Consider the following 24539-nt stretch of genomic DNA (forward strand, 5'->3'; position numbering starts at 1 on the left):
TTTATTACCTGTATGTGCACGACGATAGGGCTGAAAGGCCATTTCAATGGAGACCTCAATACACTGGATTTGGATGTAGATTTGGATTTGGATTGGCCTGATGTGACTTGTGCCAGAGTGTTTCATGGTGTGTGCTGTGCACTGTGCAATGTGCATTAACGGTGATACATGTAAAAGAAGTGTGCAGTATGGAAATCTTATCGCTAAGGACGTCATCTAGCCGTAAAGTAACGTTGTGTCCGCCGCGACCGGTGGGCTTGATCGTGCTCGGTCCGAGAAGCCGCCCGCCAATCACTCGCTGGCGTCTACACGGCTTATTGCCTTGTTGACGTCATCAGTTGATGCCACAATTGATGTCTACTGACGCAGTTTGGAGCCAAGCCGCGTATTTTGTATCGTGCTCTGGTTGACTATCATAATTTTTATGCGAAAGCGTGTTTTATGCTTGGGTCTGTTCGACCATCATAAATAAATAACCCGCGTGCTTATTGTGATACCTGGGTGTCTTGCTCACGCGCAATGGACGAGAGCGGAGTCGAGAGGATAGAGGTCGCACGGGTGCGAAGTAGGAGTACTGAGTAGTACCTACCATCGAGAAGAATCGGCGCCCAGTTTCACTGCCGATTACGGGGTATGAGAAGTCTGCTGATACCGAGTGGGCCGTTTGCGTCAGTGTTGCCTCCATTCTCCGTGACCATACGAACCAGCGAGTCGGACAGCGTTAGTAGATTTTCCTATTTTAAAAGTCCAGATTCACTAGGGCGTAAATTGCCTACTCGTATACTATATGTATTTAGTAAATATGGCAAATTAAGTCGAGCTAGTCAAGCGGTGTTCGAGGTGTGGCGTAATGTCATCGTAGCGGGCCAGCAGCAACCTGGTGAACCTTGCACACCGCTATAGACCCCCTCGCAAGTCACGTCTACGCCGAATCCAAGTAATCCACATCAGTCAGCAGGTCCCGGCCCCGCAGGTATGTCATAAAATATGGTCATTCATTGCACAATATTTCCAACGTACCATCCTGAGTCGTATCGATAATCCTATCCTCAATCAGCCCTCATTTCTCAACAGCCATCCCCCTGAGTCGCATCGCTATCTGTGTAATAAGTCTATGCCACTAATTTAATCCCTACCATGAAATACTCATATCCAAAGAATGTGGCCGCGTTCACGACAAAACCTCGCGTGGCCATGGTGGTGAAGCCCCTGAAGAGGGCGGCCGGCCCGTCGCGGATGACCGTCTCTCGCGCGCAGTGCACCACGCCGCGGAACTGCGGCCGCTCGGGACTGTCCGCCTGGATCCGGCTCTTGACCACGTCCAATGGCAGAATCAGCGACCAGGAGAGCACGCCGGCCGCGCCGCCGGCGACCAGCACGGCGGCGGCCGACGGCACCTGGTGGCTCCGCGCCCACCGCACGCCCGCCTCGTACAGCACAAAGTAGGCGGCGCTGGCGGGCACGTCTCTGAGCAGCTGGACGCCGAAGCCGCGGTACCAGGCGGCCGCGCCGCCGGCCCGGTACAGCGCCGCCAGACAGGCCAGCGGCCCGGCCGCCGGCGTCTGGTAGTGCCGCACCCAGCCGCCGCTGGCGCCCGTCCGCGTCTGCAGCTGGATCTTGACCAGGTCGACGGGCACGGCCACGGCGAGCTGCGCCAGGCCGCCGAGCGCGCCGGCGGCAGCCACGTGCCGCAGCGGCGCCTCCGCTCCCCCGCCGCCGCCGCCGCTGTTCAGGTGCCGCAGGCAGTTGTAGTAGACGCCGAAGAAGACCGAGTTGACGGCTCCTGCCGACACCAGCGGGAAGGCCAGACCCTTGAAGAGACCGCGCGCGCCCTCGTGGCGGAGTGTGGCGGTCAGGCAGCGGAGCGGGGACACCAGCAGCGCCTGCTGGCGCACCTTGATGGTGTCCAGCGGGTGGCCGCATAGGATGCCCAGAGAGCCGCCCGCCCAGCCGGCGGCGAAGTCGTGCCACGCCTCCGCCGTCCACATGACGGAAGGCGGGAGACTACGCAGTCGTCACAGGGTCGGCCGATGGTGCTGGAGACTCCTAATATAGTTGTAGCAGAAGCAGAGAAGACTCACTGCACTAGCGACGTTCCAGAATGCGCTGAAGACTATCCCGAAGTCGATCAAAGATACTAAACACGGACCACTTTGTTACACTGGAAACGTCACACCCGGCGGCACCGTATGACTACACGGCGTGCGAGACGCAATATTCGTCCAGACGGCAGACGGTTGTAGATCAGGACATGCCGTATCTTGCTTCAGATCTGTACTCCTGGAAATAGTTATAGAGCACTACCGCGGCACTTCAGTTACAGCGCTCACCACCAGCCGCCGCCACACGTCCAACAGTATTGTTTATACACAACGCCGTCCTCTGTACCGTACAGCCCCCGAGACGAGGCTGGGTTTGGTGCAGCGCGGCTCCACGGGTCACCCAGCGGTAGTCCGTCGGCTTCGTCTAACCAGTCCCAGACGGATCTCAGCTCTATCGCGTGCCAGCCGAGACGGTAAGAGACGCTCCAGCGGAGACGTGTCCCCCGACACGGCGTGTGCGACACTGACTCTGCGATTACACCCGGAACGCACCGGGCGTCTGGACATTGATCTTGTTTAGAATAGCCGAGGTCGCTATGGTAGTGTAACACAAGTCATGCTCGATGGGTGCCTTGTCACTTCATTCGTCCTTGTTATTTTAGTTATTGCGGTCGAGGTTCATATACGAGGCGGCACATTGTAGGCTGCTGCGGTGAGGGCTATCAGGAGAAGAGTGAGTGATTGGCCTGGTTTAATGTTCATGTTCAGAGCTGGTTACTTTATACACGATACCGCTTAGTTATTATACGATTGTTTACAGTCTATTCACTGGCCGATGTGTTTGCGTAAATCCAGTAGGGGCGAGGTGGATGCGATAGCGCTACCTGCCAGCATCCCACTAATGTAGATCTATCGGATAGGTAAGCTCAACAATCAAGTTAATTGGTGATCAGAGAGCGTGCAGTAGCGTACTTAAACATATTAGTATGTTGAAAACTTTATATATTTAGAAACGTCACCGGCCAGAATACAGCATATGTGTTAGCTCACGGCACACGTGACCACACGCCGTCAAGCGCCGACAGACGTCGAGACGGCTGACGCGCGGCGGGTACCCGACATTGGCTTACCCGGCACCCGGGTGTCATGCAAGATGTATCAATCAAACAACGCGCCATGCCTCATGGCCTGGAGAACCATTCCCACACATCCATACGGGCTAGGTCACCAAAACGTCATGCCCTACTGTGCCGCTGTGCCGACCACAGCTGACGACCCATCCACCCAACCACAGACTTCGTCCCGTCAACAATGTATTACACAAACAATCAGCCACGCGCGATGGTACCGCCCCTCCCCACCGCCGCCCGCCCCTCCCCAGCGCGGCGAGGGGCTAGTCACCCCCGGAATCGGCGGCCTTCTGCTGCTTAGCAGCCGCCGACACCTTCTTCTTGAGGATCTCGGCGCCCTTGCAGGCGGGCTTCAGCTTCTTGATGTGCGGCTGGAGCAGCTGGACGACCTTTTCCACGATGGCCGGTACCTCGGTCTCCAGCATACTGCAGGGGTGGGGAAACAGTTCGGTCAAACGAAGCGTAGCGCGCAGCTAAATCGTTCACTGATGTTAAAAAATATCACTAATATTTACGGAAGCACATGCCTTGTTTATCTGTAGCACGTAATGAATATCAGTCATGTTGGCAGACAAACCAAGAAATTCCAACGAAAAAAAGGTTGAAAATGAAACGGCCATGAAAAATCGAAAGAGGACGGGCGCAATAAAAGTAATTTATGATGGCCAGTCGGTGTTTGATGTGTCTTACACTGCACTCTTGGCGCTGTCGACGACACCTAGCATCGCGGCAAACTCCACTTTATAACTAGGAATCGACTTATAATAAACGAACATCCGCTGTGCATTAGTTAGTTCGTCAGATTATCGCGCAGCGCGCACAGGTAATATAAAACGAATGAAGGACTTACATGACAAGCAGGAACGCAGTGCGGTTGCTGGCGATCCACGAGAGGACAGCCTCTTCAGACAGCTCCTTCAGAATCAGGTTCGAGAATAAAACTGGAAAGAATCACGAAAACGTCATAAAGGTCAAAACATCACGCCTCTTGCACCCAATCGAAAAAGAGAAAAAACTTCCTCCAAGCAGCTAAAGGTTTGCGTTAGAAGCTGCTTCAAAACAAATTACACCCGTAGGTTACATTAGTCGAAAAGAACTTTCCGATTCTACCTAACCTAGCTAGGCTGGACATTTTGGCCTCTGATTACAATGCTAATCTAGCCTTGACCTCTCGCCCGTCACATCTCGCAAATTTCACACAACATCGCCCGGTCCTGGTGGGCCGGTAGTGTCCTCAGGCGCAAGGGAAGAAGTTGGGGAGGAGCCCTCACCCGTGCCTCCGTCGGCGGCTCGCTGTTTGTCGGCCTGCAGCAGCTTCTTGAGCTGCATGTAGGCGGCGGAGTTGTTGACCAGGTGCGGGTCCGACGTGGAGGTGACGGGCTCGGCAGTGCGGCGCGCCAGCTGCGTCAGCGGCAGGTGCATAGAGTCGCCTGGCGAGGGGAGGGGACGGACAGTGGTCAGTACTGGCATCAAATGGTGCAGTCGCCTACCACTAGCAGATCAGCAAAAGCAGCCTGCTGCCTCCCGAGGGAGAGAAACTAAAAAAAAAAAGATTAAAACTGGCAGCAAAACTATAGGAATGAGGAACATAGCGCAATACTAATTCAGATCGTTAGGATCAGGAAGGACCCCATACCAATTTTTTAGTTATGCAACTGTTCGAAATCGACTCCTTTAAACGCGGCATGTAAAAGTTTCAAGAGCATTAATAATCCGACACCAGACTACCAGCATTGGAAGGCCAATGACGGTGGAGCGACAAAATCACAAAAAAAAACAACAAATAAACGTACGCAATCCCCGGAATACACGCAGACCCGGGTTTCACCCACCGGAGCACTTGCAGAGGATGTGCGCGAGCAGCACGCAGAGGCTGCTGTCGACCATCCACTCGAGGCAGTGGATGCTGGCCGTCTTCAGCATGGCCTCTGACACGGCCTCCAGCAGCTCCCGGCGCCGCACGGCCGGCTCCTTCTTACTGCGAGAGACGGGACGCGGGGGAAGGGTCAGATCACACGAGCAGCGAGACGGGCTGCGACGAAGCAGCGTTACAGCCGCACATGTATGAAATAGGAGGCAGGCCGCATGAAAGTTACACCACAAGATAAATCATAGGAAAAATATGGTAAAAATATATATTCCGATCAGCTTTTCAAACTGCAGTTTCAATGAAAGATACATTCGTTTCATCAAATGTGTAGTCCGCACGCCTCCATCAGTCAACACAGATCAAACGCGTTAGAGTGTCGCGCTGCATTACACTAACCTGGTGGGGTTTCCGTCTCCCTCTGCCAGCGTGGCCACCAGGGTCGGGTGGAAGTAGACAGTGTCCCGCGGGGAGAGCAGGTAGTGCAGCACCTTCCTGCCGTGCTCACTGGGCACGATGTCGGCGATGTTGGCCATCATCTCCTCCAACAGCGCCTGCAGTATGAGCAGAGGACGGCAGTCAACACGGAGATAAAGCTTCAAATTCATAGATGACGGGACGACACCGAAAAACGTTTTAGAGAAATCAGCGAGCGTCTTACATCTAGCCCATTTTCAGAGCAGCTGCATGTCATCGAACATTTTGAAGAAGGAAAGAAGGGTAGCAAGGTCATCGCTAGTTCGTCGACAACTCACATCCATATAAGCCGAAACGGCATCATATATTGACAACCGTCAGCCGTACCGTCAGAGACTCGGCACCATGCGCACCCACCTTTTTGACAAGCCTGGTGTCGTCCACTACGTCCAGGAGCGCCAGCATCACCATGAAGCCGTGCTCGTCCACGCACACCTTTTGCACGTACGTCTTCATCGACTTAACAATCGCCTTACGATCCTGGAGAAGCAGACAGGGGATGAATGGTTATCGAGCTGTGAACGCGTTATGATGCGAGAACAAACGAAATCGACGTAACTGAAACCAGATAGCGCACCAGACCCTCATAAACCGTATCTTACTAGTGATTTAAAAAAAAAAAGTTAAATACACCGCAACATAACAGATGAATACATATGTAAATTTCATGACTCAAGTCACGAAAGAGCAATGAGCATACAATATAGTGTAGAAGACTAAATAACCTCCCGTTTGAACTGGAACGTTAAGACATCAACGCATCCCCGCGGCCGCCTTCGCCGGTTACCTTGGTGGTGCCCCACCAGAGGCACATGAGTCCGACGCGGGCGCCGTCCTTGGTGTGCAGCATCTGTACGACGGCGTCCCGCAGCGACTCGATCACGTCGGCCCGGTCCGACTGCGAGCACAGGCTGAGGTACTCGCGCAGCAGTCGGTGCGCCAGACTGCCCGTCAGTAGCTGCCTGTAGGGGTACAGAGACAAAGCTGCCTTAGTGGAGGTAACAGACAGGCACTGATAGCATCGTACGTCTGTTGAGAGCCCGGAACGAAAACATACCAGTCCGTTTAGAGAAGTTCCAGCGATCTCCCTTGCTCATAATCCGTTTCTGTCGATAATTATTTACTAGTTTCCTCGCGGATTAAAAGGCACGTCCAGCGACCATCCGAGGCGGAAAAGCCCGATATCCTAGGGATGGTCCAGTAAAAAAGTCATAAATGCCATCGTTCCTGATTCCGTGCACCCCAGTGACCAGCCGCCACCGTGATCACTGACTTGTCGAGCAGCGACTGCAGCTGGCTGCGGACGTTGGTCAGGTAGATGGCCTTCTTCTCGGGCTGCTGGGTGCAGAGCGCCTCCAGGGAGCGTGTCTCGGTAGAACGCAGCAGGAACTCGGTGCCGTAAAACTCCATCAGCATTCGCTGCTGGGCGTCCGCCGAGGCGCAGTCGCGGAAGTAGGCTTCGACCACCTCGTTACCGAACTGTGAGACAGAAGGGAGGCGTCACATACGGAGGAGCGGCGTTATAGAGTGACAGAGGGTCGGTGTCACAGAGCAGCGTAGCAACTAGTGATGTCAATTACGGAAAATCGTGAAACCGATACCAAACCAAATACTAACAAAACCAATGGGGAAATACCGAAACCGAACCGACTTGGGAATATGAGGGAAATGCCAACTGTTTACCGAACTCTCAGCCTCTTTTACATTAGTAAGGATTCATAATACCAACAAAATACCAAATACATTCGCCATGAAATACCACATACCAAGTTGGTATCGGTTTGGTATCGGTATACCAAAAAGTTGGTATCCGATTGAGATCTCTAGTAGCAACAGCGTCTTGACGGTGAGACAAAGAGCGAAAAGGCGACAGAGGACCAACGCTGCTAATCTGCGAGGTCACCGGGCTCATGTGGGGTTAAAACGCAAGTTACAATTTTATATTGTTTGTCTTCCGCCTTCCATCCCCCAAAGAGCTAACGCACCTTCGATGGCCGAGGGGACTGAGGTCGAGCCCAGCCGAGACTGGTCAATCCTAGCCCCCATCATCGACTGACCTTGTGTCCCATGAGCGCCGTGACGCGACCCGTGAAAGACGCGCCGACCGCCTCCTTCTGCTCCTTGCTGCCCTGTGAGAGCATCTTCAGCACAAAGTGGCGCGCGTACTTGTCGCGGCTCAGCTCGGCCAGCTGTTGGCGCACCTCCTCGAACAGCAGCGCTCGCGTCTCGGCCGTGCCGTACTGGAACAAACTCTCGCAGACACGCGCCCGGTCGTGCGCGCGCACCAGCTGCGGCACTTTGCCGCGCACCAGACCCGTCACCTCCGTCACCAGCTGCCGGCGACGATCCTCCGTGCACTTCTCCATGCGCATCTGCCGGCGTCGAGGGGAGGAGTCACAGCACAGGATTCGCCTACACCAAGTCAAATCAAACACAACCAATACTGACTAAAATTAAAGTAGTTGGTAGCTCTAAGCTGCTAGAGGTAGATAGTTTACATACTCCAAACTTACCTCTTCCCAGAGCTTTTTCATGTGTTTTCCGACTTCAAACATTTTGTTTTGGGCCTTCCTACGGTTTTTAATGTCAGCAGCATCAGCTCGAACTTGTTTCCAGTTCGGGGCACCATCCTGATGCTGAATCTTTGCAGGGCGAGGCTCACTTCCATCCTTGTGCTTGCGTTTCTTTGGGGACTTGTCTCCTTCAGAAAAAGGGACAGATAAAACATGTAAGGCAATGATAATATTTTACAACACTAGCACACAGTGGTACATACTACATTGCCCATTAATGTGCTTGCCCCATATGGTTACACACACCACTGATTGTAATGTCAATTTTTTTAATAGGTTTCAAGTTCAATCTTATGACAATAAACACTATACACTAACGATTATTTGCCACCTGACCTTCCAAATCAATATCACAACAAATTCAAGTCATAAAATTTAAAATGTTATTATGAAGAAAATTAACAGTAATGTCAGAGGGATAACTCTATGCTCAACTTGAGTATATTAATGCTGGGCTAGTGTTTCTCTACACTAAGGGATATAACACACACACACACACATGTCACTGATCTACATGTTCATATATCCAAATATCTACACATATGTATTGAACAATTTGTAAACCTATCTGTCCTCCAAATGTGACATGTTAGTAAATGGGTGTCAATGACCTGTGGCAATGAAATGCATTTGCCATAAAATATGATATTGGACATATAACATGAAATATATTTCATAACTCTGTTTTGCCAAAATCAAACTAGCACAATAGCCATGTAGATTCTTACCACTTTCATCAATACTTTTCCTTTTGTTCTTGTTTCCACCAGGACTTGCATTCTTAGAAGGACCTGGTTTGGGTTTCTCTTTAATATGTTTACTTGTACTCACTTCCACATTTGTGTCTGGAAAAAAAAACTTCATCAGATGGTGGGAAGATCTCAGAGCATTTTGCAAAAAGGGAAATACAAAAGTACACATGAAAATATAGAATTACAAATTACAATAAATGAGAAGCATCACCACACACATGTCAATAAAATCAGATGTACTGATATAACACAGGGTTAAGCTATAGGCCAAGCATAGGGATCATATTAATGGGAGATTGCAAAAAGGCATGGTGATAATATAGCAAACAAACATTTTTCAATTTCAGTCGGGCACACTGTGGTATTTCCGATCCATTTATGGAAACGTTTCCATTTTTGGAACGATGTTCCAAAAATGGATACGCCGTTTCCAAAAATAGAAACGGTCTGTTCCATAAATGGAGACGCTGTGTGCATCGCTACCTTTAAAGCAAACTGGGCATTGATTGGTGCAATTTGGCATGCGCAGGATGCCACCAATCGACGGCCAGCATTCTAGTTTATGTTCCTGTTCTCCGACTTTCCGATCAGAAAACCGGAAGTTGACGAACGAGGCGATGCTTATAACATGTTGACGTGATAAAAAATTCACACGTTTTTCTAATCGAAAATAATAACATTTATGAATGTTTTGAACAAAAAATAACGTTTTTAACAGACTACTGAAAGACTGGCCCATTGATTGGAACAACAACATCACCGGGAACTTCAGTTTTTCATTCATTTTCACGCTGCATTTTCCGGTGTACCAGCGGCCTGGTGGTCGTCAATCTGTGATTGTAAATCACATGAAAGTTGTTGCAAAGCCCTATTTGGAGACTTTAGTGGGCATTTAATGATATTTCAAATGTGCTGAATATGATCGTAGGCTCGGATCAACGTGAATCTCCGTGCAAATACGTAAAAAGCAGGATGGAAATAAGGTCTGCACCGTCGTCACACCAAATACCGTTGTATTCTGACGATGAATTTATTCATTCTAGCTCATGTGTAACATTGATATCAATTTTATATATTGAAATGATATCTGCGCTTTATGTATTGCCCACTTTGGACCACATTTGTCCAGTAGTTTCTGGGAAATCTTAGTTTTAGTTGACTTTTGAACGTGCTTAAGTTGTGGCGCGTAATGTATTTTTATCGAACCTGACGTCCAAGGTAACTGCCGAGAGCCGAGATGCTAAACCAGTCCCAAAACATCAAATTTGTAGTTGCATGTGAATTTTAAAAACACATCTAAGCTAAGTTTGCACACATTTGAACTTCAGCGTTTCTATTTTTGGAACATCGGCGTTTCCATTTTTGGAAACTAAGTCTCCATAAATGGATACGATTCAGGAGCATTTTAAAGTGGTGAATTTGAATGCATACGACAGCTTTCCATGCGAGAAGACAAGTGCTTTTGGTGTATCTGTGCTTGTTTTATGCGAAACAGTGGTTGTACATCAAATCCAGCCACCCTTGACAAGAAAATATGTGCGGAGATGTTAGCGTTTCTATTTATGGAACGAGCGTTTCCATTTTTGGAACAGAAGAGTAGTCAAAATTGGAAACGTTTCCAATAATAGAAACGTCTCCATAAATGAATCGGAGATACCACAGTGCGCCCGACTGATTTATGCCAGATCCACTACGAGTTCTGGCAACTGTAGGTATACTGTAGCTTATATAATGGGATCTACTGTTTTAATGAATGACTACATGGAACACTATAAAACTCTCAAACAAATTAATGCAAAAGCACAAAATTTTATCACCTTTTGCCTTAACCTTCTTCAGCTTCTTAGGTGACATTTGACTGTCATTCTTGTCAACCAAATGCTTCTTTGACTTCGACTTCTTGCTGACTTTCTGTGTGACAGTCATTTAAAAAAATCCAGGCAGAGTTCGTCAAAGTTAAATGCAAGTAATTGTATCAAATTTATCGGCGTGCTGTAATTCAGTTGCAAGCTGAGACAACAATAATGAGAAAACACGTGTGCGTGCAACCCCCAGTTCAGAATCTGAATCAGTTGCGCAGTTTTTGTATTCTTTGTTTGCTGCCAAATAAGAAAAGAAAAGGTTTTCTGAGGTCCAACTGAAACCTTTAGAAGTCAAATAGTTCGCATTTTTAGCTCAGCATGCACCGAAATACAATAATATGTTATTGTGCTAAGTAAAGTCTTAATTTCTGTGAGTAAATCTGAAATATAGCTTTGAAGAAACTCTCTTTTGAAAAGTTTTACCCTGACGTCATCAAATTTGTTATTCTCACTCCATGCTTCCATATTATTTTGTTTTATTTTGTTTTGCGTTGACCTGAGCATTGAACAACGCGACACAACACAACACACAATTGTGTTATTGGTATGCAATGATTATTTCCGTTATTTCATCCTAATTTGCGGTATTGAATTCAACTAATTATTTTTTGCATTCTATTAATTCGCCGCCCTGTATTTCTCCAAGGCTATGTGAACCAATCTGCCCAAGGTTTAAGTATAAACCAATTTGCCGTTGTGCGTCTCAATTCTCAAATCTGTAAGCTTTTTTATTTTTGCAAGGCTCCATTATGATTATCAACCTTATTTTCACTGCCCTTGTGTTTAATTTTTCAACTTTGTGCTGTGGCCTCGTAAAGCCTGGGATTTGCTGTAATTCAACCTGCTCAATAGGTCAACCCTCCCTCTGCTCTTCGAGGCCCTTGTCCAACCCAAGGCTATATAAACCCCAATATATAGGTCCATTCCCACCGGCACGGCACCTTCCCTTTGACAGGCCGTACTATTTTCTGGACAAATTGCCAGCTGGCGCCATATCAATATGGTGGCGCCAGCAGAGCTTGTTATATCTCAATGCCAGATACAAATTACTAAATATCTATCTTCTAATTTTTCTTTGAGTATGTACCATTTTAAGTATTCATGTCCATTTCCTATTGTGTTTATATCATTAAGTAGCATAGCTATCGTACGTCGCCAGCTGACCAGCCAGCTCACTCACCTGGTTGAGTGAACTGGCAGTTGATTTTATCCAGTTGTGAGTAAGGCCCTCTTTGACCCCTACGGACCACCCTCACCAATACAGGACCCTAGTGTGGGACACCTTCAGTCAGGCAGACGGCAGACCAGCGGCGGGTAGAGCAGTTGAGGCGAGGACCAAGCCAGTTCTGGATCTATGACACCTCCCAGTCCCGTACTGAGAGTGACAGCACTGCAGCTGCCAAGGCCATACTACAATTGGAGGCGCGGTGATATGATCATGGCTTATCAGCTGCTACAAGGTGGACTTGACATAGACCCTCACAGCTTCTTTGAGATGGCAGCCAGTAAGTAACTGAGCTCCTTCTTCAAGATGGTACCAGTGGAGACACAGACTGGAAAAATACATACATGCCATGCTGAATATGTGTGGCATAATGGCAGGATTGCTTCAAAAATTCAAGGCATGTCTGGAGTAATATCACATGCGCCAAATTCAGCACATGTCTGCCTCTGAATTTTTCGGCTCAGGGCGGTCGCGGAATTTTTCGGCGAATGGCGATCACTGAATTTTTTGGCACGCTGGCCAATCTAGCAGCAGCCTCACCCTTCGGGCGGTTCTGGAGAGGGTTCGGGAGGAGACTTCCCTCGCCCCGGTCGTCGCGTGCTCCGAATCGCGAGCTGCCCTGAGTCTACTCAGCGGAGGAGCGGCCGCCCAGGTGAGGCGTCCACCCTCGGCAGGGAGAATGAGATAGATTTAAGATTTAAGAAGCCTTAAATCTTAAAGATTTAAGAAGCCCGGCAACACCCGGGCGACACACATCTTTGGGTGTCGTGAAGTAATCCTAGGGCTGTTCACGGGCCCTGTGTGCGGTCGGACTGTACACAGCCTCTGAGCTCCGCCCACTGCGTCCCTACGTCAGCCTTCCATCACCGCACACAGCGACCGCTCTGGCCGGTCGGGATTGGCCACAGCGGACCGTCCACCGCACGCAGCCGTGACGTCAGAACCGCCTATCCATCCCCTATCCCCTACGGTTCATTGGGCGGCCTGGCGTCAATATAGCGCGACAAAAGTGGTCTGAGACACTATTCAAGCCACTCTTCTAGAGCACTTTGCCGCTCCCCATCCCCGGAGAGAACGAGAGGACGCCGTTTCGGTGCACCAGATGAGGGCGGGCCACGGGGGTCGCTCGCTCCAGTATGTGCACCGAATCGGCTGTCTCCCTTCTGCGGCGTGCCAGCAGTGCCCAGACAAGCGGTGCCCGCGAGAGGCTGATGTGCTGGAGCATGTGCTGCTCCGCTGCCTGGTCCTCGCCGGCGCCTTACACAGTCAACCAATATGCTGATGAATTAACTATATGGCTAATGATGAAGAAGAACCTGGCTTGGTGTAAATACTAAATAATGCCTCAATTTCCTTTTCAGGTGGCATATTCTGATTCAGTGCAGAAGATACAATTCATAAACGCCTAAACCCAGGACGCCAAGATGTCTGAACGAAAAGTTCTCAATGTTAGTACCTATTCTATTCTATTTCTTTTTATTGCTTGTTCCTCCTTTCTATGTTTTGGGTTCGGTGCTCAGCCACCAGGTTATTTAGTTCAGTCATGATCACAAAGTCTGATATGTTAGCCGCAAGCTCTCTGTTCTTGCTCTTGAGTCGTGGTATCGGCTAGGCCTAAACTGAAGTCCACTGATGGTACTACGGGTCCATTCCGTAGTTGCGGTTGAGCAAATGTGCTATGCCTCTTATTGTGTTCTGTATGGCTGATCAACTCTTCATTTGTATGCTGTTCTCAGCTCATCTATGCTCATCATTTTGTTTTGCATGTCAAATCGCATTTTAATCACAATGTACTATTTTTGCAGAAATATTACCCTCCCGACTTTGATCCAAATAACATTCCCCGGAGCAAAGTCGCCAGAAACAAGACATTCTCAGTTCGACTCATGGCGCCGTGCAACATGAAGTAAGTATAAACGATTCATGCTTTGTGCATAGTTAATGTCTGAGATAAGGACAAGTGGTGCTTTTGGCCAGGAGAATGTTCGACGACTCTGAGACACGAGTTTTGTCGCAATGTCATTGATGGGCAATGTCATTGATGGGCGATGAAATAGTTGGTCTAACCCAAATCTACCCATTTATTTATTTCACTTTTATTTAGTTTCGCAATGGTGGCTAGTGGGGTTCCTACCTTCAGTTGGGTGCGACGTGTGAATAGGTACTTTTGACAGTTTATTGTAACCACATACCAAATTTAGTTGATGTCATCGACCCCCCACGTTTTAGTCAGTTTACTTTACCGATCTCGTTATAACACATGTAACCCGTCGTAACCCAGCATAACCCATCGTAACTCTACAGGTGCAACACCTGCGGCGAATACATCGCCAAGGCCAAGAAGTTCAACGCTAGGAAGGAGGATGTGGACGACGAGAACTACCTCGGCCTGCGCATTTACCGCTTCTACATCAAGTGTCCCATGTGCATGGCCGAGATCGTGTTCAAGACGGACCCCGAGAATACCGACTATATTATTGAGGCGGGCGCCACGCGCAACTTCCAGGCGCAGATCCTGGCCGAGCGGCAGGCCAAGAGGGAGGCCGAACAGGCGGAGGAAGAGGAAAAGTCCAACCCCATGAAGGCCAGTCACCGGCGGGGAGGGAGGGGGGGGGGGTGTGACTGAGAATTGACGGAGGAAGGGGAAGAAACATCGGCTGTTATGGTCTGCATTTCTTTTGTAGAGAATGACAAAAATGGTTCAAAATTCCGTATCGTCGCCGGCAGGGCACTCAAAAATTGCCAGCCCGTTGTGTTTGCATGCATGTGTTAAAGTATATGTGTTCGGTGCCAATACACACCGCGCCATCCCCGCTGAATGGCCTGTGCGACCCGTCTCCCTCAGATGCTGGAGAACCGTACCAAGCAGTCCCGCCACGAGATGGACATGATTGAGAAGCTGGAGGAGCTGAAGGACCTTAACCAGCGGCAGGCGCACGTCGACTACGACAGCATGCTACAGCGGTACAGCCGGCAGCAGGAGGCCGAGGAACAGCGCCAGGAGCAGGAGGACGAGGAGTACATACGGTCAGACCCGGGGGCATCATGCAGCGGCAGATATCTTTTTGCATACATATTGCATACTATGTCTTATATCTGTCTAGATGGGTGTTACATTGTTCATGATGAAGCTTGCTACGCTCATTTCTATACCGAGCTAATGCGGGTGTTTACTATAGGCACTAGGCAGTCATGTCGCCTCTGGAATATTTAACATTGCCCTTTGGGCAACGCTATAGTTACGCTAAAACACGAAGCATTCGTTATTGGAAATAAAAGTACCAGAATCGCCGCTCATCTTTGCAGCTAGAGTCGCGCAGCTAGAGACCGGTAGACTGTGCCGCTTCACTTACTTGTCAAGCGGCACAGCCTACCCATACCGTATGCCACCGGTCTGGGTCGGTGGCTGGAAGGCGTTGTGGGCCGCCTGTGACGTCAGCGCAGCGGTGAGGGCCGAGCCCGGAGGCATGGCTCGGGTCGGCGCGGCGCGGCGGCTGGCGAGGGCTGGAGAGTGAGGTGGGGTGGGAGGGTGGGAGCATGGTCCATCGCGCGGCTGAGCAAGTGTAGTTAGCTTTCGCGTCTCAAGGCGGCAATTATTCTACCTAACAATTGCGCTAAAGCAGTTGTTAAAAGGCCCTATGCCCTAGGCAGCGCCTATCATTTACTTGCTATGCGTATTACGAAGCACTTAAGCGTGGCAATGGGACAGCCGATAGAAATTATGTCACACGTGCATCGAGGTGCGGAGCTATATTTTATATTGCATGTTAGTATTAGGGGCATTCCACGATAGATCGACCAAAAAAACTTAAAATTTACACCCGCATATTTTATTTTTTGCTTAAAATTGGTCTAATGGGTTGTGATGGGCGGGGAACCCAGCTGTGGCAAGGATTTTTTTTCTTCGAACAACGGTTTCCGAGATATAGCCTCGGGCAGTTCCTGGAGGTCACGCTGCAACCCTATGTTTGGCGGCTTATAACTCAGAAACTATTGGTTTTCTATGGTAAAAACTTGATATGGTTCAACTCGCAATCAACCAACAAACGTTTTGGCTATCTCGGATTTCCGAATTTTGAGAATTTTGATCACGTGACATCTTGACCTTTTTTTCGAAGAGTGACCTTGATATTTTCCCAACTGAAAGTCGTAATTTTGTCTGATGACGATTAAAGCCTTATCAATTGTCATTCATATGCGATAATAAAAAAGTGGCTTTCGGCCTGCGTTGACCTCAGGTCAGGTCATTTTTATGACCTTCCCATTATTACGAGCGGGAGCGACAGCGAGATCTCGAGAACAAAGCAAGATAGCGACAAGCGGTAAACGGCACAGGGTGCACATGGATAAGGTCTACAATTTTTACTCAAGTCATTTTCAGGTCAGGTCAAAGATGACGTCACAGGGGTAAAAAGAAAGTCTAAATGTTGGCACTACATATATATGATGTTTTTCTCGAATAACTTTCGAAGTATCCCAGCTAGGAACAAACTAATAGCACCATCGTGATCCTCTCGTCGATCCGCATCGAAACATGTGTATGTTGACCTCGAAAGGTCAAGGTCAAAAGTTGACCTTAGGTCACGTGACCTTAAGGTCATCATATACCTATATCATTCGATGGGCCTTGACGAGCTGAACACAATGAGCCTATCCGCGCGGCTGTATCTCAAACCTGTAAGGAGTTATTAGCAAAAAACATTTGGTGACCTTTAATGACGTCACATGACCCAAGAGCAACGTCACAGTTGACCAAGAGCAAAAAAGGTCTCAAGGCAGTCAAAGTTAGTCGCATATGGAGTCACTCATGGTATATTAGGCAATTCCGACGCGTTTTAGTGTAAAAATAAGGGAGCTGATTTTTCCCAATTGACTTATAATGGGGTGGTCAAGAAATTGACCTGACCTCAGGTCATCGGTATCGAAATTCAAAAAAAAAACTGGCGCTTGGCGAAAGCAAACGGATTGGTGCCTATTCTACGTCTCTTTCTTTATTAGATCAAAAGGTACAGCCAAAACTATTTTGACTTCCTTTTTACCCCTGTGACGTTATCTTTGACCTGACCTGAAAATGACCTCAGTAAAAATTGTAGACCTTATCCGTGTGAATCCTGTATCGTTTACCACTTGTCGCTATCTTGCTTTAGTCTCGAGATCTCGCTGTCGCTCCCGCTCGTAATATGGACAGGTCATAAAAATGACCTGATCTCAGGTCAATGCAGGCCGAAAGCCACTTTTTTTATTGTCGCATATGAGTGACAATTGATAAGGCTTTAATCGTCATCAGAGAAAATTGCGACTTTCAGTTGGGAAAATATCAAGGTCACTCTTCGAAAAAAAAGATCAAGATGTCACATGATCAAAATTTTCAAAAATCGAAAATCCGAGATAGCCAAAACGTTCGCTGGTTGATTGCAAGTTAAACCATATAAAGTTTTTACCATTGAAAACCAATAGTTTCTGAGTTATAAGCCGCCAAACATAGGGTTGCAGTGTAACCTCCAGGAATTGCCTGAGGCTATATCTCGGAAACCGGTGTTCGAAGAAAAAAAATCCTTGGCACAGCTGGCTTCCCCGCCCATTAAAACCCATTAGACCAATTTTAAGCAAAAAATAAAATATAAGGGTGTACGGCTTTGGTCGATCTATCGTGGAATGCCCCATTAAGGCCTTGATTGAGCAGATTGGTGTCTACTGTTTCGCACGGCAATCGTCTAGAGACGTGGGAACTAGGGGTTATGGGTATAGTGCGGCAGCTAACGCCCCAATTTAAAGCGATTATTACTGTTCCTCTAATATGTGGTCGCAGCCACCAATAGCAAACCGTTCCAACCAGGAGCCAAAAACTCGGGCACTCAGAAAGGTTCGAACTGGGCTTCCCCCACCAGTCAGCTTACGATACGAGCGTTCATCCACTGAGCTACCGAGAATGGTCCTCCGCAGCAGAAAACAAAATGACATTCACCCGCTGACTGCCAATGACAGTTTTGTGACATTTCATTGCGTTTGACCGCGGCGGGTAATCGCTGGTCTCGGTAGCTCAGTGGATGCGCGCTATAGCGTCGTAGGGTGACGGGTTGGAGAACCCCGGTTCGAATCGTCCCAGGTTCGATACTTATTTGCTCCTAGTTGGAACGGTTTGCTATTGGTGGCTGCGATCACACATTATAGGAACAGTAAGATTTGCTTAAAGTTCGGGCGTTGGCTGCCGCGCTGTCCAAAAACCGCAGTTCCCACGTCTCTGGATGATTGCTGTGCGAAATAATAGACACCAATGAGCTCAATCAAGGCCTTAAAGGGACCCTCCCACCTTAACATTAGTTTTGAGTTGAGATAGCCAAGTTTGCGGCCAGGCTCAGAAACCACCATTTATCCTGGTCGCAACCCCCGCAGCTTTATGGTGTTCAAGAAATTTCTTCCTTTTACTTGCAGGGTGGGACCAGCGTGGTCCCTATCTCTTAACCATTACGGGAATCTGATGACGTCATCAGGCTTTCGAACGTCCGTTAAATGTTTGACTAAAACGTTTTGTAGCACGCGGTGGTATATGCTGCTTTGCGCGCAACAAATGCCGCACTTTCAAATAAAGTCGCTAGGAACAGCGGAGATCCCAAAAAGTAAACAAAAGTAAAAGTCTAATATCTTGAAAACCGGTGAATATTTTTCGATGAAATTTGGTAGATATTCGTTTTTGCTCTTTCTGAACCGAGCGACATCACTTTCATGCCAATTCATTAACTTTTTGAAGGTGGGAGGGTCCCTTTAATACTTATCTGTTATAAACAATGCAACTCCGCAACTCGAAACACGTGTGATGTAAATTCTATCGGCTGTCCCAATACCACGTTAAAGTGTGTCGTAATCAGAGGTGGCAAAAGATGAAGATTTTGGGAACCAGACTCGAACCAGACCCGGCTGGACATTTCTGGAACCAGTCGGACCCGGTCTTAGTTGGAATCGGAACCAGTTGGACCCGTTCCCCTAAAGTCAATTAATACAAACTACTTGTAGGTATCATTAGTTGCATCATGGAAAACAGCCTATTTCCCACTGGGAATACTCATGGCATGAGCTACTGTGTGCAAAGAAACATTCACTTCATTTACTTCATATTTTGCAATAATGTGTAGTGTGCAAGATGTATAGTTTATGGTAGGACCCGGTTGTACCCGTCAGAAAATTTCCAGGAACCGGTCTGGACCCATATGGGTCCAAACTGGTTCTTTGGACCGGGTCCTCGGGTCCACATTTTGCCACCTCTAGTCGTAATGCTCATTGCAAGTATGGTGATAGGCGCTGTTTTGGGCACAGGATATTTTAGCAACTGCTTTAGCGCAATTGTTAGACCAGGTAGAATAATTGCCGCCTTGAGACGCGAAAGTTAACTACACTCGCTCAGCCGTGCGATGGTCCATGCTCCCAGCCTCCCACCCCGCCTCACTCCCCAGCCCTCGCCAGCCGCCGCGCCGCGCCGACCCGAGCCATGCCTCCGGGCTCGGCCCTCACCGCTGCGCTGACGTCACAGGCGGCCCACATCGCCTTCCAGCCACCGACCCAGACCGGTGTCATACGGTGTGGGTAGGCTGTGCCGCTTGACAAGTAAGTGAAGCGGCACAGTCTACCGGTACCAGGCGGCTGCTGCCAATGCTGAGCCATAGGAACCCGGTGGATAAAGAGTTGTAGAACATCAATCTGCCCCCGAGTGTACCATGCGGCTAGATTCCATTCCGCGTTTTGTATTCTACCCAATAGATGGCGCTAGTAGTGTGCGCCTGCAGGTTAGGCTGCGCCGCAGGGTCTGTATCGCTGCCGCGGCTCACGCAGCGCTCCCGTGTGTTGGCAGCTCGGTGTTCGGAAAGGGCAAGGACAGCGCCGTGAAGCGGGTCAGGGACGACTCGGACAGTGACGAGGAGGTGCGGGCCAAGGTGCCGCCGCCCACCGAGAAACCCACTGACCTGCTGGCGCCGGCCAAGGTGGGGCAGTGCCAGCCGGGATCTCAGGCGTATTGGTTATGATTTATGAACATTGGTCGATGAATGTACTGTGATAAGTCACAGATTCTCGCTGCATTTGGTTGAAAGGCCGTTTCTCGCTACATTTGGGACCCTGGTCAATTTACTCAGAGCCTTGTTTATGAATTTATCAACACTAAGCAACTAATAATTTATCAGCACACACTATCAACAACACGAATTACACAACACTATTAAATAACATCTGTGGTATGGTTGTTTCCATTGTCGATACCCCCGTCTAATTATTCCGTGTTTTCAGAAGCCGGAGGTTCCCTCTGAGAAGAAGTCCTGGGAGCGCAGTCTCGGTACTCTGGGCGGTGCTAAGAAGCCGGCCCTGCTGGTGCGGCCCGCTGGCCGGTCTGCGGCGACAAACGGGGCCGGCGCCGGGGGTAGCGGTAGTTCAGTCCCGGCGGCAGTGCAGAGAGACGCTAAACCAAACGGGGCCGGCGCCGGAGGCAGCGGCAGCACAGCCCCGGTTACGGCGGTGGTTACAAAGGGCACGGCGCAGAACGGGTCAGCCGCCACCAGTGGAGCGGCGGTGACAGGCCTGGGACTGCTCGGAGCGTACTCGGACAGTGAGAGTGACTGAGACCGACCGCTGACCGGCGCGGTGTGTCCGATGGTTTGTGAGTGTAATGTGTATTGTGTGTGTCCGACGGGGTAGTGACCGGCCTGACTGGTGCCGATTTGGACAGCTGTGAGTTTCTAAAGCCGTCGTGTTTGTAGCCTCCATGTGTGCGTACTGCGTGTGTGCTGATGTATGAAGTTCAAACAGAGTTGAGCGAACTGGGAATGGACAGGATAACGGATACTGGACGAGCGATATGCGACGCTGCGATTATATGACTGTGTGTTGACTGTTCATTGAAATGAGCATTTGATAGTGTCTTATTTGCCCATGCGAATTTGTGATGTCATGTTAGACCGGGATGTGTGGCGTATCCCCACATCGTTCTTAACGTCGCTGAATATGGTTCATGTTGATTCATCATTCGATGGATGAAGTACACACCTTTGACTCATATGGATAGATTCACCCCGTAATATATCGAATGGCGGTCTTACCGGCATCTGAAATTGTCTGGGTGACATGCGAGTAATATTGTTAATTTTTTTCAGCCAGTTGTTGGCGTTGCAAAGTGCCGCTTGTATCATCGCAAAATATGATGCGTCGAGCCTTCCGATGGCAGCCCAAGGCGGCTCAACTTTTGTCTACAGATCAATTACCAATGAGTGGATCTTCCCGCTTGAGTTCATTTACTCTTCAGTGACGTCTTTCATCACCCGTATTCACATCAAACACCGACGAAGACGGTATGAGACGACATTTATTGAGACCGGACTGCCCGCTGAGCTAGAACGTACCGCGATGCCGAGTTACACCGATACAAGACACCAGCTGAAGTATCTACAGCGCGGCTGGCAGACAGCGAAGCGAAGCGCGTATGTCGCGAGCAGTATCCGTCCATGTCTTGGCCGGCCGGCGCGGGCCGACACCGGGGCCGGGTGAGGGGGAGGGGAGGAGGGTACACTGGGGGAGGGGCAGGGGCCGCGGGGAGACCGGCTAGGCACGTCCGTTGGCGGACGGGGAGCGGGACCGACCGCCGCGGCCGCGAGAACGGGAGCGAGACCTGAAACGGAACGGGCGGAAGGTCAGCAGGTTACCGGACATAGCACTTCAGACGCGAGGCCAGAGAGGAAACTGCGGCCAAAAATATCCAATATTAGTCGGTACAAAACACGGGTAGCACCGAAGCTAGCGAATCCCTGATATCTCCGGAGCGCATGGCGCTAGTCCACGTACCTGGACCTGTCCCGGCTCCTGGAGCGGTCCTTGCTGCGGCTGCGAGACCGCGTGCGCCGGTCCCGGCTGCGGCTGCGGCTGCGGCGCGGAGACCGCGAGCGGCTGCGAGATCGCGAGGCCGACCTGGCGGACGGGGCGGGGCGGGCGGTGTCAGCGGACGGCGGCGGCGCCGAGCGGCGTCCGCTCCTCACTGCGGCCGCCGGACACCGAGCCGCCGCGACCCGGCGCCAGCGGGACGGCGCACCGGCACTGACCGGTCCCCACCGGTCACACAAATCACACAGAATACCGACCGACAGAAGAGGAACAGACAATAATACACTAACGGCATCTGAGGAAAAGAAACCAACGTAAAATGAGACATCCCCAAAAGTATGTGAACTAAAGTGAAAGAAAATATGATAAGGATATCTTGGCATAAATCATGAGACATTGTACAATATTTATAAAACTTATCGCTGGGTTACGACCTTTCCATTCCTACGAGCGTTCGTGCCTACGCTCCGCGCTCCGGCCCGCCGAGACCAAGTCCTGGCACTTTACCTAGCCCGTGTCTGCACTCGTGGGATGGAACGTGCGTGTCGTCAGCCGACAGAACTCTACACAGTCGTGGCGGACGACCCAGGTGGCGAGCTGTCACGGGGCACACAGTCGGACGACGAGCCGAGGCGAGGCGGCCGGCCAGCCGAGGCGGCGGGCAGGCGAGGCGACCACACGGCAGAGCCGAGGCGGGAGGGGTCGTCTCGCTCTGACTCGCTGACACGCTAACGGCGGGGTCGCACTCTCTCTCTCGCGCTCGCGCGCTCTCTCTCAGTGTGTGTCGGGTTCACGGGGCGGGCGCACGAGCACCTGTCACCCCCTACAGAAGCCAGGAAGAGTGTCAGAGAGCTGCGACGTCGGCAGCGGGGCTGTGGACATGATCAGAGCACTGTGGTACAGTCAGTGACAGTAGCAGCGGATACGACACACAGAGTTGTACGGCGACACGGAAATCGGGAGGCGACACTCGGGTCCACGTACCTGCCGCGGCCGCTGCGGCGACGGTGGCAGTTGTACGCGTAGTGGCCACGTTCGCCGCACTCGTAACATCGGTCGTTGGGGTCGAAGCGGGGCCGGCGCGGCGGCGGCGCGCCGCCCCGGAAGCCGGCCATGTCTCGCTGATCACGGCCGCCGCCCATGCCACCGGCACGGTTCCGTTTGCGGCCATTCGAAAGCTCCACCACCACACGGTGGCCGCAAACCCGGCTGAAAACAGCAGAAATAGCACATACAGAATGTCTGAAGCACTGCTAATAACTTCAGCTGTGGGCCGATGCTTCTGGGCTGGGCTTCACATAGGTGTCTTGGGGTCATTAGTGTAGTTTCCCACTCACTGATACCTACTGCATAAATCCTTGAAATCTTTAATGTTTGGAATATCACTGCAAACCACAACCAAAGAAACATACCATATTTATGCCTGATCATTCAACTGAAGAAATTTGAAAAGCTGTGCTATTGTCACATAACCCCAAACATTAATAATGCATGAAACACAAGCAATGAACAAAAATGCAATATATGTAGGTATCACACTTATGATAGAAGGTAAACTACTGCAGAAGCAGGTACCAAGCATCAGATAATAAAAAAGCTGGGGAAACTGGCATCTTCTGACCAAAATAAGTGTCATCCTGCATATGAGGCAGATGTTGGTGTATGTGATCAGAAGTCACTTTCTTAGACTATATTTGTAACTTTGTTCATATGTATCTTAATTACCTTTTACTTGAGTTGGCATGCAATGTAATCTGACTGCTACTGTCACATTTGTGACACAGCAGAAAAGGTACCTACCTCTAACCTCATTCAAACATTACTGGCATTACTTACGTGCCATCAAGAGCCTTGATGGACTCCTTGGCATCTCTGGGGTCTTCAAACTCCACAAAAGCAAAGCCTGGTGGATTTCTTGCTACCCAAACATTCCTCAGTGGTCCATAGTGTGAAAATGCATCTTCAAGCTCTGTTTGTGATGCATTAGATCCTGCAATAAGAAAAAGGACACCTCAATTAAGTTGTCATTTCTAAGATAGGTACCTACAATGCAAATGAATATATGCAACATAAATTACACCACACATCAGTTTCATTAAATTGTACTAACACTTCATTAACCACAACAAACTGAGTAAGCCAATGCTCTTAGATCTAGAATGCTATTGCTTTTTCATCTCCCGCAATTTCCATTCAGCCCAACAACCAATTCAAATTGCACACCTTGACAGTCATTGGTTTCTCAGGGTAATACCCATCAAACCGCAAATTGTCCTTAGATAATTAGCTCTTATTTCGATGGCGCACTTACCCAATTCACCCACGTATACTTTTGTATCGGATGAAAAGCGTGACATGGCTGGGGTCGTTCAGTTTGATCCGGGGAAATATATCCAATTCTTGCCACTTCCCGGTTTAAAATGAAGCAATGCAAGGTTCTTCACATTACCCTTCACGTTATGGAAATGGAAACGATAAGAAGACAACGAAATCGGCTCAAATTACTAGAAATTCGTCGAACTAACGTACTCGATAAACGAGAGAAGCCGGTCCAAAGTCAACACAAAATGGCGTCGATGTTTTCGACTTTTCGTTGGCACGTGAAGGAAAAAGTATCAAGAAATATGCACTTATTGGATCCTTTCTTTTATGACCGTAGAATGCATTCCCTTTTCAAAGTGTTCTTGTGATGTAATGAAATGTAAAAAAATCGTCTTGATCTTCCTGCAAATAAAACCCACATATTTCTAAAAAAG

General features: G+C 49.5%; 4 protein-coding genes across 6 annotated transcripts; 1 reads left to right on the plus strand and 3 right to left on the minus strand.

Annotated features, from left to right (window-relative positions):
- Positions 1–722: 722 nt before the first annotated feature.
- LOC122382992 (solute carrier family 25 member 45-like) lies at positions 723–2561 on the minus strand. The gene has a single exon (XM_043369029.1). It carries the CDS (start codon positions 1986–1988, stop codon positions 1113–1115), a length of 876 nt encoding a protein of 291 aa, XP_043224964.1. The 5' UTR covers positions 1989–2561; the 3' UTR covers positions 723–1112.
- Positions 2562–3029: 468 nt separating this feature from the next.
- LOC122382993 (pumilio homolog 3-like) lies at positions 3030–10911 on the minus strand. The gene is made up of 12 exons (XM_043369031.1): positions 10659–10911; positions 8818–8934; positions 8030–8217; positions 7574–7888; positions 6790–6995; positions 6304–6478; positions 5874–5996; positions 5439–5593; positions 5005–5150; positions 4444–4602; positions 4023–4113; positions 3030–3598 (listed from the first exon to the last, which is right to left on the minus strand). The coding sequence occupies exons 1-12, from the start codon at positions 10765–10767 to the stop codon at positions 3436–3438; spliced, it is 1947 nt and encodes a 648-aa protein (XP_043224966.1). The 5' UTR covers positions 10768–10911; the 3' UTR covers positions 3030–3435.
- Positions 10912–11187: 276 nt separating this feature from the next.
- LOC122382994 (splicing factor YJU2-like) lies at positions 11188–21007 on the plus strand. Of its 2 annotated transcripts, none has more exons than XM_043369033.1 (7): positions 11188–11247; positions 13290–13376; positions 13734–13834; positions 14233–14512; positions 14774–14955; positions 19772–19901; positions 20206–21007. In XM_043369033.1, exons 2-7 carry the CDS (start codon positions 13353–13355, stop codon positions 20530–20532), a joined length of 1044 nt encoding a protein of 347 aa, XP_043224968.1. In that variant the 5' UTR covers positions 11188–11247; positions 13290–13352; the 3' UTR covers positions 20533–21007. The 2 variants fall into 2 exon arrangements, with proteins under 2 accessions (XP_043224968.1, XP_043224967.1); XM_043369032.1 differs by having other exon boundaries at positions 11189–11247; positions 20203–21007.
- Positions 21008–21253: 246 nt separating this feature from the next.
- Positions 21254–24466, minus strand: LOC122382995 (serine/arginine-rich splicing factor 7-like). Of its 2 annotated transcripts, XR_006256758.1 has the most exons (6): positions 24095–24366; positions 23620–23773; positions 22768–22992; positions 22291–22606; positions 21748–21870; positions 21254–21574 (listed from the first exon to the last, which is right to left on the minus strand). XR_006256758.1 is itself a non-coding variant. In XM_043369034.1 (5 exons), the coding sequence occupies exons 1-5, from the start codon at positions 24138–24140 to the stop codon at positions 21508–21510; spliced, it is 615 nt and encodes a 204-aa protein (XP_043224969.1). In that variant the 5' UTR covers positions 24141–24466; the 3' UTR covers positions 21254–21507. The 2 variants fall into 2 exon arrangements, 1 of the variants encoding a protein (XP_043224969.1); XM_043369034.1 differs by lacking the exon at positions 22291–22606 and having other exon boundaries at positions 24095–24466.
- Positions 24467–24539: the final 73 nt, after the last annotated feature.

The sequence above is a fragment of the Amphibalanus amphitrite genome, unplaced genomic scaffold, assembly GCF_019059575.1.
Source record: "Amphibalanus amphitrite isolate SeventyFive unplaced genomic scaffold, NRLGWU_Aamphi_draft 000152F_arrow, whole genome shotgun sequence".
Lineage (NCBI taxonomy): Eukaryota > Metazoa > Arthropoda > Thecostraca > Balanomorpha > Balanidae > Amphibalanus > Amphibalanus amphitrite.

Coding starts and splice junctions, on each gene's coding strand:
- LOC122382992 (XM_043369029.1), bottom strand. CDS start 1,988: ATGTGGACGGCGGAGGCGTGGCACGACTTCGCCGCCGGCTGGGCGGGC.
- LOC122382993 (XM_043369031.1), bottom strand. CDS start 10,767: ATGACTGTCACACAGAAAGTCAGCAAGAAGTCGAAGTCAAAGAAGCAT. Junction 7,889..8,029: donor TGAAAAAGCTCTGGGAAGAG/GTAAGTTTGGAG, acceptor CGACGCCGGCAG/ATGCGCATGGAGAAGTGCAC. Junction 5,997..6,303: donor TCTGGTGGGGCACCACCAAG/GTAACCGGCGAA, acceptor CTGCTTCTCCAG/GATCGTAAGGCGATTGTTAA.
- LOC122382994 (XM_043369032.1), top strand. CDS start 13,353: ATGTCTGAACGAAAAGTTCTCAAT. Junction 13,835..14,232: donor ATGGCGCCGTGCAACATGAA/GTAAGTATAAAC, acceptor GTAACTCTACAG/GTGCAACACCTGCGGCGAAT. Junction 14,513..14,773: donor AAAAGTCCAACCCCATGAAG/GCCAGTCACCGG, acceptor CGTCTCCCTCAG/ATGCTGGAGAACCGTACCAA.
- LOC122382995 (XM_043369034.1), bottom strand. CDS start 24,140: ATGTCACGCTTTTCATCCGATACAAAAGTATACGTGGGTGAATTGG. Junction 22,993..23,619: donor ATCAAGGCTCTTGATGGCAC/GTAAGTAATGCC, acceptor TGCTGTTTTCAG/CCGGGTTTGCGGCCACCGTG. Junction 21,575..21,747: donor AGGAGCCGGGACAGGTCCAG/GTACGTGGACTA, acceptor GTTCCGTTTCAG/GTCTCGCTCCCGTTCTCGCG.